General features: G+C 34.6%; 1 protein-coding gene across 3 annotated transcripts in view; it reads right to left on the bottom strand.

Moving 5' to 3' along the window:
• Positions 1-19,791, bottom strand: part of LOC128029520 (sodium/calcium exchanger 2-like) — an 82,394-nt gene that overhangs the window by 21,694 nt on the left and 40,909 nt on the right. For all 3 annotated transcript variants that reach the window (XM_052617340.1, XM_052617343.1, XM_052617342.1), the window contains exon 2: positions 3,723-4,183. In XM_052617340.1, coding sequence (XP_052473300.1) covers positions 3,723-4,091 — 369 coding nt within the window. In that variant the 5' untranslated portion in view covers positions 4,092-4,183. The remainder of the gene's footprint in view (positions 1-3,722; positions 4,184-19,791) is intronic.

The following is a 19,791-nucleotide window of genomic DNA, read 5'->3' as shown; positions in this document are numbered from 1 at the left end:
AGGTTTGTTCTATGCAGTTGTATTGATAAAGGTAAACGAGATACATTTCAAGTTTTAACATTATTTGTTCTTCAGACATTCCTTTTTAAAATACATAAGGAATGAGCTGTATTCAAAGTGTCCTACATTTGGTTTTTGACCACTGAAAATGTGTAAAGTTCAACAATTAAGACACCAAAAGAAAATACTGTTAAGGATTTATATCCGTATATCTATGTTACAGGCACTCAAACTTAGAAAAGTAATAATTTTGGCACTCAGATAAGCATGTTCTATTCAATTGTTTGGGAAAGTAACTGTATGCAAAGTGACCAACATTTAGTTTCGACAACTGAAAATGTGTCCAATTCAACTATTTATTCATTGAGCCGTGGAACTGAGCCATATAGAGCCATTTAGAGAACAAAGATACCACAAGAAACGTTTGTTAGCCATTAGAATCTAAATGGATATTGAGATCATTAATACATGCTGAGTAATAGGCATTGAAACTTTGAAAAGGCATTACTTCCCCCACCTGTAATTTGGCTTCAAAGCTTTTTTGAAAATGCTCATTTTGACCCCCCTCTACAAAATACTGGGTTACAGATTTTTGGAAAGATTTCGGCTTCTACGGTATATTTGTGAGCAAGTGACTTTTCTGAAATTTGGTTGATTTGCCATCGATTTGTTCAGTCGATTGATTGCTAATGGTTGGTTGAGGCTTATTTGATCCATGTCATTTTATGGCAGATGACTGCAGAAAGTTATTGTTGTTTTCCGGTCTATTAAAGAGATGCCAAACTGTATCAAAACCCTGAGACAACCAGTTCACTCAATAACGCTCCTGAAACGCCAGGGCTCGTTATTCTGGCATTGTGCTTTTATTCTTAAGACTTTCAGTGCATCAAGAGTCAGTCAAATTCTCATGGTTCAGTTGTTTCTTTTGAGACAGAAGAGTTCAATTGTAGTTTTTCAGCCTGGAGGCTTTAAAGCGTGTGTGTGGTGCATCCTCTGATTCAGAGCTGGAAATGCTTTCCTTTAATAATTTGCAACTGGCATATTAGAAACAATGACTGCTGCTCACAATGATGCATCTAAAGCGGTCTGTGCACGGATAGATGGGACGTCTCAAAGCAAGAAAGAACACAGAGTACTAATGCTGGATTCTTTATTTTCTTCATGACTCAGTGTGCATTGTCAATGCTAATATGCACCAATTCTGATCTTGTTTCATGCATACAGACAGCAAAAACACTGTGCATTCTGGCATGCTCAAAATGTTCACATCTAAACATAACAAACAGTTCAGAGATTTGTTTCTAAATATTAGCTGTGTGCACGAGGCCTTGCTGACAGGCCATACATACTCTCCACAGCACTTCTATGTCCTTCTTTTGCTAACATCTCCCAACTATTTTTGTCCGCCTCTGGTGCTGCTTTCACACCCTGCAGACACGTCCTCGTGTTTTGACAAGGGTGTATGTGGCCTGTTTCTAGGGGACGCTTTGATTAATGAGGTAGACTCAAAGCTGTTGGCTTTGATTTAGCAAGGGCTGATTTGAGCAAGGCTGATTTACTCACCGCTGAGAGAAAGAGAGCGACTGACTCTCACAAAAGACCTGTGTTAGCCAACCCTGCTGTGCTGAAAATCCTTTACCTAATTTGGTTTTCCCAGTCAAAAATTGCTTTTAAATCTCTCATGCTATATTATTTCCAAATCTTGGTTTCAATCTTTTTTTTTTTTTTTTTTTTTTTTTTTTTTGGTGATTGATCTGCGTAAGCCTCATTGAGTGAAAAAAGCATAATTTGTGGATCATTTTAGCATTGTTTATTCAAAAATTAACTATTATTTTCAGAAAAGAAATACTCTCCCTGTCAAAATGACCCGAACATAAGTTTTAACAATATTTTTACATTATTTAGTTCGTACTAGTGTTATTTTAATATCAGTAATATACAATTATATTTTTTATTGATATTTTAATTTTATTTTTTAATTGTAGTTATTATTTTAGTAATTTTTTATAAATGTTTTTTGGTATTTTTTTAATAGTTTTGATGTTTTTAAAATATATAAGCATAGCTTGTATTCATTTTAAAATTAGCTTTAGTTATTTTAATACTACTTTTTTATATTGTATTGTTTTATTTCAGTTAATGTTTATTTCATTTCAAGATTATGATTTTCATTGTTTTATGGTTTTAGTTTACTAGATTTTTATTTTAATATACATATAAAGATCGGTCAATGCATATTGAATAAATGTGTCAACATCTGGAGGGGTTTTGGACATTTCCCCTTGGTTTGTGATTATCTTCTAAAGATTATAAATGTAAATTTGTTATTATATAATAATTGGTGATGAAGCACAAATTCTGATTTAAGCATAGTAATAATAATAATAATAATACTTATTATTATTATACTTATATATATATATATAGCTGTCTATTTTATTTCAGATTTAGTTATCAATAACAACTCTGACAAACTTGAAAGCAGCTGTTGTGACTGTGCAATGATGGTGCCACATTTCTCATTTCGTTTTATTGTATTCCACGTTTGTTTATAAAAGTATTTTGGAGTAAAGTTGTGAAAATCAATGCATTTCCTTCATCTGGCTGCATTTCAAATTCAGCAGCCTTGTAATACTGTATAAAGCTAGAGTTGTTTATTCTGCTATTTATTTTCTGGCTGAGAAACTTACTGACAAAATAAAAGAACTAAAGGAAAACTAGCCTCGTTTCTAAAAGCGGTCTGGCTAATTTTCCTCTTTCGACAGGTTTATGCCGCATGAGTCAGCGGAGGTGACAGGAGTAGGCGATCTACCCTTGACAAGTGTTGACGAGTCAGTCGTTTTAGCAGAAAGAAAGAAAAACCATCAAGCACGTAGCAAGCATTAAACATTCAGAGGCTGCAGAAACACTCACAATTGTTTTTATTTTAATAACAGCAATTACAAGCTAAACTGAGCTCAGGTGAAGGTTATGCTTTAAAAAAAAGAGAGTCCCCCCACCTTATGTTGCTCCAAACCTGTTTACAGTTTGCAAAACCTTTTATCAATCTTCAAAAAAAAAAAACACTAAATAAACCATAAAATAACACAGTCAATATGATTCATGCGCTATATTCCATGTCTTCTGAAATCATATAATTGCTTTGCATGAGGATATTGTTCAATATAATTGATAGTTCTCACGTATGTCATAACCAAATGCACTTTCAGTGAGTACCAACTTAAATTTGACATTAACCTTTATGCATTTGGCAGACACTTATCCAACTCAAATTACTATAAAATGCATTCAATGTGTGTTTTATCAGCTCATGCATTCCCACGGATTCAAACCCATGGCCTTGGCCTTGCTGCCATTTCAGAAGACTTGAAAAACAGACTACTTTTATAATGTTTTTGTCCTTTCTTGTTTGTCCGTTCAAGTAAAAGAAGATGCGAAAGAGAACTCTATTCAGTATTTGCACACTATGTGATAGTGATGAATTGAGTTCTCTTTCACGTCCGCTTGCGCTTGAATGGTTTAAAATTACATTAAAAAGTGCATAAAGGAATCAAAATGCGCACGTCTTATTGAATCCACAGTTCTTGGAACTTTGGAACTGATTCTTGATACCAAACCGTAGTTCTAAAATGCATCTTTTACCTTTAGTATCTTTTGTTCTGAGCATTTTGTTTGATTCTCTGAATGTAATTATTTGCAAGATATTGCAAGACAAGACTCACCTGTGACGTGATGACCTCTATAGATGCCATGAATCGATCAGCGATGATGGACACTCCCAGAAACATGTACATGAGACAGGCAAAATACAGGATGGCCCGGGCGACCTGCACTCCCAGACTGGGATTGATGGGCTTCCATATGGGCAGGATGATCCCAGGTTTGCATATGACCATGTCAGAGCATGGTTTTTTCAGAGCGGCGTCATCGCCGTCATCCGTCAGGTTACTGTAGAGCTCTGATGGAGCTTCTGGAGTGACGGAGGGCTGGAGAGAAGGTTCTTCCTGCTGGGATTCAGGAGAACAGGATGGAGGCAGAGAAAGGACGAGGATGAGAGACAAGAAGAGGACGGGAGAGGAAAACGGTGCCATGGCCTTGCTCGTCAAACGGCTTCAAAGTTCAGAGGAGGAGAAGAGATAAAGGAGGTGATGAAAGACAGAGAGGAAGCAGCCCACCAGGGGACCTGGGGAGAAAAGAGTGAAGAAAAGAGAAGAAACTATGACAATGCATCTGTAAATGTCATCATCAGAAAAACAAATCTCACGCAGCGCTCACAATCCAACATAAACATCTCCAGGCTGCAGCTTTGTACAGCTCGCTTTTATAGCAGAGTGAATCAAGTAGATGATTACAAAAAAATATGTGAGACGCAGAAACAGACCTTGCTAGAATAAAAGACTGCGTAGGCAGTGAAAAGGAAAGCAACAACCTACTGCTGATGATGATGGACGTGATGGTTTTTTCTGAAGAGCTTAGCAACAGGACATCGAGCCTTTGAGTCAAATAACAATGCAATAAGCATAGAAATGCTGCCAGGATGGAGGATTACAGTACGTCCTCTGCAGGTCTCAGAGAGGGACATCGGTGTATGCAAGGCTTTTATTAACTCAAGTACTCAGAAAGCTTTCTGCACTTGCACACAGTCAGGGAACCGGAGGAAACTTTAATCTTCAGATGTTGCTCTTTCAGCGATTTGGGGACTAGAGATTAGGTATTCAGTTATATTTCACTGCAAGCATCACCTTTGTCAATCACAATTAATGTGGATAAGAAACAATTGATGATGAGTTTATACTGAGATCTCTAATTTTGGTTGCAGACTTTGGTATCTTGGCAAACATGACCACAGTTTGAGACATTATTGAGATCTCACAAATAAGATGTTTCTTTCTCCTAAAAAAAAAAAAGGACATTTGTTCTCAATTTTATTGTCTGGCGTTGAAATTAGATATTTACGAGATCCCATTTGTACATTTTCATCACATGAGTGATTTCAATATTAATTCCTTTTTTTTTTTTCTCTACCAACTGTTTATAGTGTTATTTACGGAACATTTTTTTTAATATTTATTAACATTTAGAATATGTTTTATATTTGTTTTATGTTTTTTTATATTTGTTTTAGCATTTTTGTTATGTGATTAAAAAAAATCATATAAACATAATATAATGGTATTTTTTAAATGATTATGTAGTTTTAATTTCTTCTACTTTTTATTTTTATTTAGCAATTTTAGTATTTCAGTTAGTTGCCAAAGCAACATTTTAGTTTACAACATTTCTATTTTTTTACATTTAAGTTTTTCATCTAATATTCATATTCCGTTTTATCAGCCTATTTTCAATTATTGAAAATTGCTTTTAATAATTACAGCTTTTGTGATCACTAAAACACTTCTAGTTTTTTTATTTATTATTATTATTTTTTTAACTGCTTTATTCCAATTACCGAAAATAACACTTTTTAGTAAAAAACATTTATATATATATATATATATATATATATATATATATATATATATATATATATATATATATATATATATATATATATATATATATATATATATATATATATATATATATACACACACACACATTTTTTTCAGTTTATAATCTATTATTGATATATTATTATTATTATATAATAATCATCTCTTTTTCAATTACTGAAAATGATTTTAAATAGCTATAGCTTAAGTGAACAATAAAACATTTTTCAGTACTATTAAGAAATTTCAGAAGATTTCATTTGAGACAAAGATACAAAACACTCCATGAAGTCTCCTGACCTATGAAAGAGCAAACTTTGAGCAATCTGACAGCAGGCTTTGGTAGCTTGACACATCTGAGCACCATTTGAGATCTCTTACAAACCTCTAGAGGAGAGACGGAGCGATCATAGGGCTGTTTTTCCTCTTTTCATTAGAGATTCACATTCTCAATCTGATATATAGCACAACAGCGAGTGCAAGCGGGCGCCTGCATGCTCTCTCTCTTTAAATATAATTTTACAGACACTGAGATGTTTCTAAATTCAGAGCACGCTATCCATACTCACACACTTGTCCTTTTTCCACCAATTGTCTCTTTCTAAATGACCTTATTCCATCACAGAGCAGCTCTGTGTCTAAAACAGAGTTTGAACTGCTCTCTCTTCTTCACTCCGAATACTAAACAGCCACACAGAGCAGCTTTGTGCTCGCGTTTCATGCAGTGATGGGTTGCAAGGAGGTTAGTGGGTTACACCATCATTTCCCCTCATTACCAGAGCATCTCTCTCCTGCCGTAACACCATTCGTTTGACTGCAGGCTTGTCAACTGCGGAGAACGAATCCCCCCAATATAGAAGCCAGGCAAAGACTGAGTCATATTATGAGCTAAAATAACCAGGAGGCAGAAGTTGTGTTTGTTTCTGCTGCAAAACCGGCTCAGGGACGGAACCTGCATTGACCTTTAAAACATTACATTGAAGGAGGAACAAAACAGATGCTTTGGAGGAGATCACAGACGAGCTCGTTGCTTATGAGAATTTACAATGATAGACACTGAGAGAGAAACAGAAAGACTGAATGCAGATGCATAGGTTTGTATAAAATGTATTTAGATGTTTTAACAATGTTTAGCATGCTAATAAAGCACATGAAAAGAAGAAGGAGTTTGGCATCAATATTGGGGTCCGACTCGCTCATATTCCCCACCAAATCGGGACGTTTCCACAGAGACCGCACAAAGGGTTGGTGAGGGTGATCCATCACAGCGAAAAAGTGCAGAAAGACAGTCAGAAAGTCTGAATAAAATTTTGGATATAAAGCAAATATTTGTGTTAAACCACCTCAAAATAAAGGTAAAGTGCATAATATCTGCACCACTAGCACAATCACTAAATGTAACTGCAAAAATAATGACTGAAATAAATACAGGGACAGCATTCAATCATCCTCAGGCTTTCCAAGATGTAGATGATTTGGAGAAATGTAGCATTGCATCACTTGCTCATCAATGGGTCCTCTGCAGTGAATGGGTGCCGTCAGAATGAAAGTCCAAACAGCTGATAGAAACATCACAATAATCCACAGCACTCCAGTCCATCAGTGAACATGTGGAGAAGACAAAAACTGCGTGTTTGTAAGAAACAAATCCATCAAGATGTTTTTAACTTCAAACCATTGCTTCCGGCTAAAATACAAGTCCATAATCCATAATAATTGTTCCTCCAGTGAAAAAGTTGTCTTGTCTGAATCAGGAGAAAAATATGCATAGATCAATCACAGTTTACGAGTCAAAACAAATCTCCAAAACAGTAAAAAAAAAAAAAAAAAAAAAAAATATATATATATATATATATCGGCTGATTTTAATGTGAGAAACAACAGGAGATGGACTTTTTCACTGGAGAGAACGTTATTATGGATTACGGATTATGTATTTTGTCCAAAAGTGATGGCTTAAAGTTAAAAACATCTTGATGGATTTGTTTCTTACAAACATGCAGCTTTTGTCTTCTTCAGATGTGAACTGATGGATGGAGTGCTGTGGATTATTGTGATGTTTCTATCAGCTGTTTGGACTCTTGTTCTGACGGCACCCATTCACTGCAGAGCATCCATTGATGTGACTCTGATGCAATGCTACATTTCTCCAAATCTGATGAAGAAACAAACTCATCTACATCGTGGACAGCCTGAGGGTTTGTTCCTGGGTGAATTAATCCTTAAAAACATGCTTTGAAATGGATACATATATTTTGTTTTAAAAATTGGGACTTGGACATGTTTTCATGACATTCGCCATAATCCACACTCTCTCTTTCACTCTTCTCTCACACATATAAACATTCCCACGTGCGCAGTGATTCATCCATTTAGCTGTTTCAGCAAGTGCACTCACATGTCAAAGCCAGTGCGCACTGACCACAGCGCGCGCACACACACACACACACACACACACACACAGTGATGCAGCTTTTTTATCAGGCTATTCTCAAACAGATTGAGAAGTTCACTCTTACATAAGCAAGTAATGTGCACCACTGATAGAGCACTTAAGCCATGGTGAGGCTAAACAACTCATTTTACCAAAATGATTTCCAGAAACACTCAGCCTTTGCTCAATCAGCCGCTTACCATGAGCCATCAGATAAATACAGCAAGTGCCTGTTGTGTAGAGATGAGAAACTTGAACCCTTTTCCTATTTTGCCCCAAAACCCACCCAGTCATTACAGACTCATCTTCTATTAAATCCAGCCTAAAAACATTCCTCTTTACTTAACTAGTTCCCATGATCAGTGCTTTTTCTATTTTGTACATTACTGGATCATTTATGCACTAATGCATTTTTCACTCTATGCCTTGAGGAGGCACACTTTTTATAATATATTATCGTTAGTTTTATTATTAAGAAAACAGACAAACAATGCATTACGAACCAGGATTATTATAATAAACCCCTTATACTTAAATTAAAACCATGAAAAAGTTACTGGTGATAAATGTTAACCGAAAGAAAATGTCCCATTTTAATTGAGTTTATCTAGCGGAACTAAAATAACTAAACCTGAAATAATAAAAAATATAACATTATAAACATATAGTACTTCAATGAAACTAAAACAATACCTTAAATGTTGCTGTATGTTATGTTAAGCCTCCATTCATAATTAAGGACATAAAGAAACACATCCATGCATCACCACATATTTATAATATGAAACTATTCTGAACTGGTATGTAAGTATAATTATAAAGTATAAGTATAATTTAACCAAGAAAGCATCCTGATGAGATGCAATTCATCCAGAAATAAACTCATTCCTTCCTCAAATGAAAGCTACAGGCCTGGCGTGCATCACTGAGCATGTCGCTACACATTTACTGTGTGCTTTAAAAATCCTCTGTGACATTTTGCTTCGCTGAATTGGACTCATAACCTAATTTGACCTTTCGAGTACAAGAACACAATACTCTAACAGCGTCTTATCGAGGCTGAAGGAGGCTGAAGGAACATGGTTTCTTTTTACTTCAGAGTCAAATTTACATGCACAAAATCTGTGAATAATGCCTGATTTTGGACTGTTTTACAGCTTTTCATAGATGAAAACAATACAGAGACAACAGAAATTGAATTTTGTGACCTGATGCAAGCTAGATTTGATGTCCTCTTCCTAGAGCCTAGCGCGGTGCATTAACTTAATCTCCAGCTGAATATTGTTTTTTCAATATGCACACATTATTTGTCAAATTTGTGCAGTGAAAAGAATGAGGGGGGGTGTTGTCTAAAAATAAAAATGCAGCAACTTCTTAGTTTGGTGGTTTTTACACTAAAAGTATAAAGTTTAAATTAAATATTAAATAATTGAGATGCATGGTTGGCACAGTCACTGAAAATTGGAGTAAATTAGGGCTGGAGCAGAAGCCCTGGAGCGGGACATCATATCCTTCTGTCCATACTGCAGGGGCTGAAATCATTTGGCATGCTTAAAATCGTTGTGACTTGTTCTTGAGCCTGTGCACATCCATATTCATTCATTTGATCTGCCAGTGACTACAGTGTTTACAAAACCCTGAGAACATACAGCTAATGTCTCAAGTGATCGTGTCCTGGCTTTATTTCAGGTCATTGAAATGAGATGCGGTATGTTCCTTCATGAATTCTCACAAGCTGGATGCATCCACACAAAACACACACACACACACACACACACACACAGACAGATGGTGAAGTGATTTGAGAAGGCCGTAGATTCCATCTCTGAGAGTGAACAGTTGCTTAATTTCTCCCACCCATAAAGCTGAAACACTCTATTTGATTAGAGCAGCATCTGATGATGGCTTTCCGGAAACGATGCTGGAAAAATGTCTGATGCTTATAGTGAGTGTTTCATTAATGAAACGTGTCTGATTCTTGAAGAACATCTGATAACAGAAGAGTGTCTTGTGATAGACGAACATCTGATGATGCAAGAGCATTTGATGCTGGAAGAAGGTTTGATGAGAAACGATCGTCTGATGACAGAACAGCATCTAATCACAAGCGTATGATTTCAAGCAACAATATTTTGACTAATTCATGCTGAGTTTCACTTTTGACATCAAGTAATTAAGCTGATATTCTTAAAATACAAGATCAAAGTAACATTATGTATCTGTTATATTCATCCGAACAGCTGAGAAAAATCACACGAAACAAAGCAGAGAGAAAAGTCAAGGGCTTCACATGAACATCCTGAGCTCTAATCACCAGAATAACAGGTGCATATGCTAAACACAGATTATTATTAGTAAAAGAGAGAGAGGACACTGTGAACGTACAACCCAGACACTAGCATACACAGTAATCATCCTCATGTGCCCTTCTATCACTACTACAAGAGTCAGAGTCCTGCTATATTTAGGATTCTTAATTAATGCTCATTACCAGGATTAATGCAAAGGTTGAAGTCATTACACTGTAGGATTCAACAGTAAGTCTGCACAGATGAAACAGATGAGTAATTATTGTGTCATTGAACTGATTAAAGAGAACACAGCTCCTCAGTTTCCTCTCATATTAATAGAGCTTTTAATATTTGATGTTTAATGTGAATGAATGGGATTCTGTACGAGGAAGCTGCCAGCAACATGAGAAAGAGAATGAGAGATGTATATCATGGAGGAAAAAAATAGAAAAAAAGAAAGATGGAGGAGAAAGGAGAAGAAAGGAAAAGGAAAGGCTGATTCTTTTAAATTCTATGCACACACATACACACACACACACACACACACACACACACACACACACACACACACACACACACACACACACACACATATATATATATATATATATATATATATATATATATATGAATTCTAATGAATTCTAAAAATAGCATGAAATATAAATTTGAAGTGCCAACATGAGAAAGAAAAAAAAAAATAGAAAAAAGTAAGATGGAGAAAATAGAATAAATTTGAAAAGGATACTTAAAAAAAAAAAAATAGATGCATAAAGGAAGATTATACCATAAAGTCTTAGCAGAAATGTGATATTTCCCTCATGTGTGTTATTTTGAATTATGCAATACATAAACAGTTAAATATTAAATAATTATTAAAATTAAGAATGAATAACAAAAATAATATAAAATATAAATTTCAAGTTATTTAAAAAAATTAAAATAAAAAAACTAAGCTAAAATGTATAAAAAAAATAAATAACTACTATGATTATTATATAGAATATTGCTATCCAATTTTTTTTTTTTTTTGGGGGGGGGGGCGGCAAATATTCACAAATTGTCCTATTTTAAGATAGATGTTTGACACCTACTTAAAAAAACATTTGTTGCATTTTTCATTTTTTAGATTTTGACTCAGAACCTTTAGCTGATTTATCAGGGAGAAATGTCCTTTGTGACAACTAGCCCCAGTCTCTCTTCCTGTACATAGTTCAGTATATCCTACGATTTGTGTTTAACATAAACTGTTATAGATTATCCATAACCCTAGATATGAAATATAAGTCAAGTTTGCTTTTACAAATCTTTTTCCTGATATTCTTCTGGTGGCATTTTCAAGTTTCATCCTCACCATCATAGCAGAACCTGAAACACACACACACACACACACGCATGCACGTACATTTCTCTAGCGGTGAGCACACAGCAATCTGTGTGAATGCAATTTATCATTTTATATGCAATAACACCTTCACTGTGATTTTGAAGTTCAGGACGGGGAGAAGGAATGAACAGATTTAGAGTTAATGTCATTGCTAGACTTAAAAACTCACAGGATTCATTTAACTCCTAGAAAAAACTCAATTCTGCTCTCGACACAATCTGATGGCAGACACACTGCGAGGCAGAGGTGAGAATTGAATTTTTCTGCATCATCTTGATTTACTGTGTTTAAAACGAGCTCCAGACCCGACATGTGTCCGCTCGAGCAGATGGCAGCGTGTTGTCCGACTTCACTCGCAGGCCCTCTGAACAACACTTCATGAATTTTGTTAGTTTCGTTAGTTTTATGCCCTACAGTGAACCTGCAATCATAAAATCTGCTTAATAGACCTTGACCGCTTAGCTGAGATGAGTAGATGTTGAGGAAAGACTTCCGTTCTGCAGCTGTCCTCATTTCAACATAGACTTTCTTATATTACGAACATCAGAAATTGTTGTTTAGTTCAGAAAGTCAAAGTACCAATGACTTCCCAGGTAACAAAAATATTTTAACATTATGGAAACATTACTTCTGAATGTTTTCTAAATATTCAAAATGTCCAGTATTTTTCTTTGTTCTTTTTTGATTATGCAAACATTTAAGGAACATTCCATTTTATGATTTCGCAAACATTGCAAAGTTACTTTTAAATGTGCTCTGAACATTCAAAACAGCAAGTTTTGTGCTAACATTTTGAGAACATCATTAAAGATCAGATAACTAAAATAAATATATATAAAAATATTATTTCTGGATGCTCTTTAAACATTCAAAACGTCTGACTTTTAAAATGTTTAAAAAAAAAATTGTTATATGAACATTAAGGGAAAATACAAATGTTATGGGAATGTTATTTTTTTAAATGTTCTCTGAATATTTTGTAACAAGTAGTTACATTTAAAAAAATTTTTAGAAAGGAGAATATATCGAAAAACTTTAACACTTTACCTTTATCTATGAAATAGTAAAGCAATGCAATGAATTATACTACAAAATGCAATAATATGAGTATTTTAATATGAGCACAAAATGTCCAATGAAATGTATAAAAATGTCTGTCAGACTGTTTGGTTTAATTTGTAATGTTTTGAATGTCATTACCACCTACATCTGCAGCCAAGCACAGTCAAGCTGGCCAAAACTCACAAATGTGCAATACCACCCACCAGCTTCACTCTGAACCTCAGATCAAACACACACATACACACACATACACACACACACACACACACACACACACACACACACACACACACACACACACACTGCAGGCTGAGGGGAAAAAAGAAAGACCTGAAAAATCTCAAACCTCACATTGAGGGTGCTCAATGTGTCTCATTTAAACCTGAAAAGGAACAAACAGTTCTAAGCTACTGATATCTTGAGCTCCTGGAGTCTCATCTGAGACCAAATATTTACATTTATCCCTGAAACGGCACCAGAAATCATCTTATATTGTGTAAACATGTATCAAGTCACATTATATGAAAGGCTAAATGTCTGGATTATTGCATCCCAGTTGACAAAATATATCCTGAGAACATTTAGCTAATGTACCCATTAAGTTATGAAATGTTATTTCTGATGTTCCGAACATTCAAAATATCCAGTTTTTTAAACATTCTAAAATTCTTAAAAGGTTTTCTCTTGGTTATACAAACATTCCATTTGATCGTTTTCAAATATTACGGGAATGTTACTGTTGAATGCTCTTTGAACATTCTAAAACAACTAATATTTAAAAAATGTTACACAAACGCCCAACTGAAACATTTGAAAGAAAAAGAAAAGAACATTCCATGAATGACGTATAAATGAAATTTTGTGCTAACGTTGAAAACATTATTAAAGACCAGATACATTTGTATTAACGTTTTAATGTTACTAAAAAGAGCTTAGAAAGAACCTTACCAAAACATGTTCCTTATTAGCTTTGAAACTATTTGTACAAATATTATTTGACAGTGTGCATGGTAAACATTTCAAACATTAGCTTGCATATCTCGACTTTAACTCGGCTAAAAGCAATAAGTTGGAAAATAATAGGGTTATTTATTTTCACTGTAATCCAATTATTTTTAACAATGTTGTATCTTGTACCTTTTGACAGTCCAATTAAGTCATGAATGAGATTACAAATTGCAGTTGATTTTAAAGAAAGGTCAAGTAAAATACACTGCATTGTGGGATACAGTATGTCATGCCTTGTGCTCTGGTCGTATTGAGATATCAGAAAATGTCCATAAAGCATAATATGCACAGTATAGTAGGAGTATATGATATTTTATAAATATAGCCAAAGTGCTGCTGGACAAGAAAAATGAAGATGAATGACTGCACATCAACCAAAATGTATGATCACATCTGACTGTAATGAACTGATTTGAATCTGTCTCGTCGAGCTTTGGCAAGACAAACACAAACCTCTTCAAGCCTTGAAGCCAATGATGATGACAAAAACAGTCATATTGGTCAAAAGGGCACTTTAGATTGCAAAATGTCATAATCAGATGAAATTATGCTGGAGACGTTGTAACCAGGGGCTTTCAGGATATCAGTGCTGAAGATGTCAGGGGTTCATTAATTAATCGCTGTGGAAGGGATACTGTGATAAACGAAACATCATTTATAAATGCACAATTATGACAAGATTAGAATGCTTATCTGAAATTAATCAATAGTGTAAAAGTGGTTGCCTCGGCTATCAAAAGAGTTTTCATTTTCTTCATAGGAGAAAAATTGCCATTAAAATGTCAACGAATGAAACAAAAGACAAGTATAAAATACCACATATTTGACACTCATTTCAAAATATTCAAATATGTACATCGGTTGTTCAAGATTGACTTTTCACTGTTGTTGAGCAGATGTTGCATTAGGATTGTGGGTAATGTAGTAAGTTGCATGCAAATCATATGATTTGTGATTTAAGCAGCATATTTCATCAAATCTTAATCCCAATCTGTTTTGAAGGGTTCATGCATCACTCCTTGAATCTGTTTCTCAGTGGATCGCTCAGATTTCTACTTCCAGAATCCCACTGTTTTGCTCTGGGCCTGAAGAAGCCCCTAAGCAAGACAAATCAGGGAAGTTTTCTTATAGAGAATGGTTGGATATTCAGTCTGTGAACAGCACGAGTGTCTTATTTTAAGCTGTAATGCAGGTGAAGCGAGGTGAATTTTCTCCAGCTGTATGTAGAAGCTCAGCAGTGTCAGCGAGATTGTGATTAGTGTTGGAGAGACAATCGAGCAAAGATGCATGTGTCACAGTCGGTACAGCTCTTCTCTTCCTCTCTCTCTCTCTGTTCATTTCCTTTCCCCCCACCCACTCCTTCTCCGTCTCGTCCATCCACCCACTCATTCATTCATTCTCTACCGCTCAGCACATCTCGCCTCCCTCTCAGCTCTTTCTCTTCTCTTGTTCTCCCCTGTTTCTGTTTAACATTCACCCTGAATACATCTGCTGTGTGTATATACATGGCGAGAAGAGAAGAGAAGAGATGAGACAAGATGAGACTTAATGATATAAGAAACGAGATGAGATGAGACTATTTAAAATGAGACAATAGGGGCCGAGACCAGGTGACTTCAGAGCTCCTTCAAAGTCAAGCAAACAGGTAAGTGACTGTAACTGATTCTCCTCCAGCTGTCTGCCGTCTGTTAGCTGTGTGAAACAGTCTGTCAGTGGACAAACACACATCAAATGCATCAACAGTCTAATGACTTAAAAGGTGCCCATTCATCCCAGAGATGCTGTTGATGAGGCGGACTGTTAATCTCCCAGCATGCCGTGCAGTGATACAACACCTCTGCTTCGCTGCAGACTGTGGGCTTGTGTGCAGAGGTGACGAAGCCACAAACACTCCTGAAGCAAACCATCAAATAATAAGCTTGATGCCATCTAGAAATAACATCAGACTTGACTGTGTGGAGAACAGAGTGAACTACAAACTCAACTCAAACTCATTAAAACAACAACAACAAAAAACAGTGATGTGAGCACAAGCGTTTCCTTTCCACGCTCTTTTCTGCTTTTTCTGCAAATACATTTGGGTTATTTCACATGTGCATAAGAACAAACAGGTTTGGTCATAATTGCAGGAAAGAAACATCACAAATGAGATCTCACTTGTTTCACCCAGACAGAAATGCTATTAAATGCTGTTTGCAGTCTCCTACTTTTCACAACCTTGTCCTCAACTTTCTCCTAAACAGTAATCTTAAAAAGTGTTGCAACTAGAGTTTCAGAAGAGATCTCAAACTTTGCTCCCAAGTTGGCAATCAAACGTTTAAGATCTCAAACATTTCTGATCCAATTGGATGAGATTTTGGATTTTTACGAGTCTGACTCTCTAACCATTAGGCCATGACGTTTAGCCAGTTCAGCCATTATCAGGAATAATGACTTACATTTTGGTATCTGGATCTGCCATATGACTTCAGGAGATTATAATAATACAATAAACACAAGTATACAGACTACGTTTATGATACGTATTTTGTGTTCTTTTGGAAGCTTGAAAGCTCCGGTTCTGATTTATTGTAACTCAACCAGAAAACAAAATCCTTAAAATGTGTCTTTTTATGTCTTGTTGAAGAAAAAGTAATTTAAAAAAAAATTAAGGGTGAGTAATTGACAGACATTTTAATTTTTTATTGCTTGAACAGCCCTGAAGATCCCATTAAGACTCCTAAGATATGAAAGATTGAGCTCTAAAAAAAAATCCTCTGGGCAGGTTAGACACCTTTAAAATTGATTAAAGAAACATCATTACTTTCTGTTCTTAACCCTATTAAGAGCATAAAAAGGAGGGAAATATGTATGAATTATAGCTGGAATAAACACTTGCAGTCAAGTTATTTTGTAAGGAGAGAGACAAAGATATATGTGTGAGACAAGAGAAAAAAATAACGTGGACCCTCTACTCTTAGTCGAAGATCAGGAGAGATGGAAATATACCTCTGCTCAGGTAATGATCTTCATTGTTTGAGTATTTAGATCATGTTAGATGCATGAAATAAAACAGTTATTAATTATTTATTATTTCTAATTTTAGGGTGATGACTCCAATAACAGTGGCTGTTTTTCACAAAATATGTGCATTATGTAGCATTTTAGCTTTCAATGAACTTTCATTAGATGCAGAAGGCTTGTAATGTTCCTTAATGACCAGAAGAAACATCACAAAGACATGATTCCTGTCTTTCTCTGAGCCAGATTTTAACTATTTGTTCAATTCTCAGTCCATTTTCACATCTACAGTATGACAAAATCTTTTAAGCCTAATCCTGATTTTATGGTTAGTGACAGAAGAAAATTCAACTTTAACGTTGATACATACATTATATTTAATTTAAACATTTATTGCTATATTTTTTTTTAACTCTGCATCATCAAATTTGATCATATTAAACCTTATTTGCAAACGATTTTTTTTTTCTTGATGCAGGGCTGTGTAGTGTACAGTATTCAGTGTTATTCTGATATTTTAGGTATGCAGAAAAAAAAATACAATATTCTCTCATTCTCTAAAGCAGTTCTTTTCACTCTGACCCTAGTTTTTAGGACACGTCACATGGATGCGATGAGCATCCAGACTCAAAATCAAATCATGAGCAATATTTCAGATCTTTAAAGAACTCAGTTTGTGCTTGATCTACTGTAGACTGTCACAAAACACTGATTCAAAGGCAATTGCATTTTCAAAGTAGATGAAAACTTCAATGCTGTAAACAGGTTAAAAAAGCACATCTGTGCTCTTTGCACAAGGTAAATGTAGAAGTTTCACCCCTCTTCTAATAATTTAACACACATTTAATAATTTGCCCAAGTCTTTTATAATACTAAATCAGTGAGCCTGCATTCAGAGTAAATGCATTTGCCTTTTTTTAGTTGCCAAAGGTACATCTTTAATTTGAAACTAGTCACATTGTATTACACTGTGCCGTAAAACAGCTTTCCACTGCATTGTGTGAATAACCAATCATAATTAATTCTGTGAATAAGGGATTCATTACTCCTGAGGATTAACAGCTGCTAAATCATTCATGTCCCAATCTCTGATCTTTGCTTTTGGAGTTTGTATTGCATAAAACTACATGTTTTTACACTGCTAAAGAGACAGACCAAACAAATAGAGACACTACTACTACTAATCTTAATAATCAAATTAAATACATACATTATAAATTGGTAAATTTTTTTTTTAAGATAAAGGGTGTTCTTTCAGTGCCACAGCAATTAAATTAAATTTAAATTTAATTAAATGTATGCATTTAGCAGAGGGTTTTATCCAGGGAATCAAACCCCCAACCTTGCGCTTGATAAATTATTCATTATTATTATTATTATTAAAATTATTATTTAAAATATAAATTATATTTAATTATTCATTCAAATAAATAAAATAAAATAATAAAATATTGAATAAAATAAATAAAATATAAAATTAATACATTGAAAAAAAAGTATTATATTTGTTGTATTTAATATACTTTATTTCATTTTTCATTTATTTTTTTTATATTATATACATTTACATTTAGTCATTATCAGACTCTTTTATCCAAAGCGAGGACAAGTTAAGCTATAAAACCAACAAAAGAGCAATAATATGTAAGTGTTGTGACAAGTCTTTGTCAGCCTAATGCAGAACACATAGCATTTTTTTTAAATAATAAATAAAAAGAAAAACAAGTACTGTATATAGAATAGAGCAATAATATGCAATGCTAGTGTTATAGGTCATTTTTTATAATAAATAAAAAGAAAACAAGAAGATAGAATAGAATAAAGAATAGAGAATGCTAGAGTTAGAGGGTCAAAGGAAAGTGGAAGAGATGTGTTTTTAGTCATTAAAATAAACTGAATTAGTAAATCATATATATGTACATTAAAAATAAATACAGTATAAATAACATAATATGAATTAAATATTAATATATCTAATAAATAGGAAAAAGCAGTCAATTTCAAGATGTTAATTGGCTTCAAAAAGAATCAGGCATTGCTGAAATGCTTGCTATAATAGGATTAAATATTTACTATTAGCATATTGGAAGCGAACGCATTTATTCAGAATAAACACCGATTATTTTTAATGGCCTTCAAAGTAGAAAAAAGCTTCATGGCTCACATAATGTTATCACTGCTCTTTGAATTGGGAAGGAGTAAATATTTTTACATCAAGAAAATTACACACGTCATCTAAGTGGCTAACCAACTCTGACTTAATCACTTCAACAGTCCCCCAGAAACCACACATTAACTTCTACAGCCTCGATCCATCATTCGATTTACTCAAGAATTATGTTTCTGTTCAGGAATGGGATGCAGTAAGTCAGGGTTCAGACAGCCGTATCAATGAAGCACGGCACTTAACTTAATCAGTATTGAGCGCGTGAAGCCCCTGCCTTTCTGAGAGGCCAGAGGCACTTAACACTTCTCTAAATTCATCACAACACACCACAAGCTTTATGTATGAACGTATTGCGTGTTAAAGCAAATCATGTGCGCAGCTGTCTGACCTCAGAAACAGAAAGGTTCACACTGTATTTACAGTTTAACGTCTGTCTGATCTGTTATTGCTGGTAAGCTTCATAATTACTAGCACTTAAACCCTATGAACGTATTTGCATAATTCAATACATAACTACCAAACAACATCATGACAATGCTTTAAAACCTTCCAGAACTTTTTTGGAGCAATGTTGCTTGGGCACTTTCCCATTGAGTATGGGTAACAAATTTCTATCTGGATACTTGAAAGTTGCCCTGTGTATCATCAGCCTACTTCTTTATCCACCTTATTTTTCCTGTAAAAGTGAGCACGGCCATTGGTAAATTTATGGGTCTGGCTTCTGGTGTCTTCTGCTGTATAAAACAGCTTGTTTTGCAGCTTGAAATTGGTGTGTCTTACCATATTATTTTATTGCATCATCTTAATTATGAACACAATGGTTTGCAGTGCAAACAGTTTTAGTGTTTACTGCACCTTGTTCTTCTTCTAGTTATTTCTTTTCAGCAGCTGATGAAGTGGAAGTCTCACACATTCACAGAAAACATCTTACGTCCGTATTGAAAATAAGG

Source organism: Carassius gibelio, chromosome A15, assembly GCF_023724105.1.
Source record: "Carassius gibelio isolate Cgi1373 ecotype wild population from Czech Republic chromosome A15, carGib1.2-hapl.c, whole genome shotgun sequence".
NCBI classification, from domain to species: domain Eukaryota; kingdom Metazoa; phylum Chordata; class Actinopteri; order Cypriniformes; family Cyprinidae; genus Carassius; species Carassius gibelio.
This window is presented reverse-complemented; position numbering and strand designations above follow the sequence as displayed.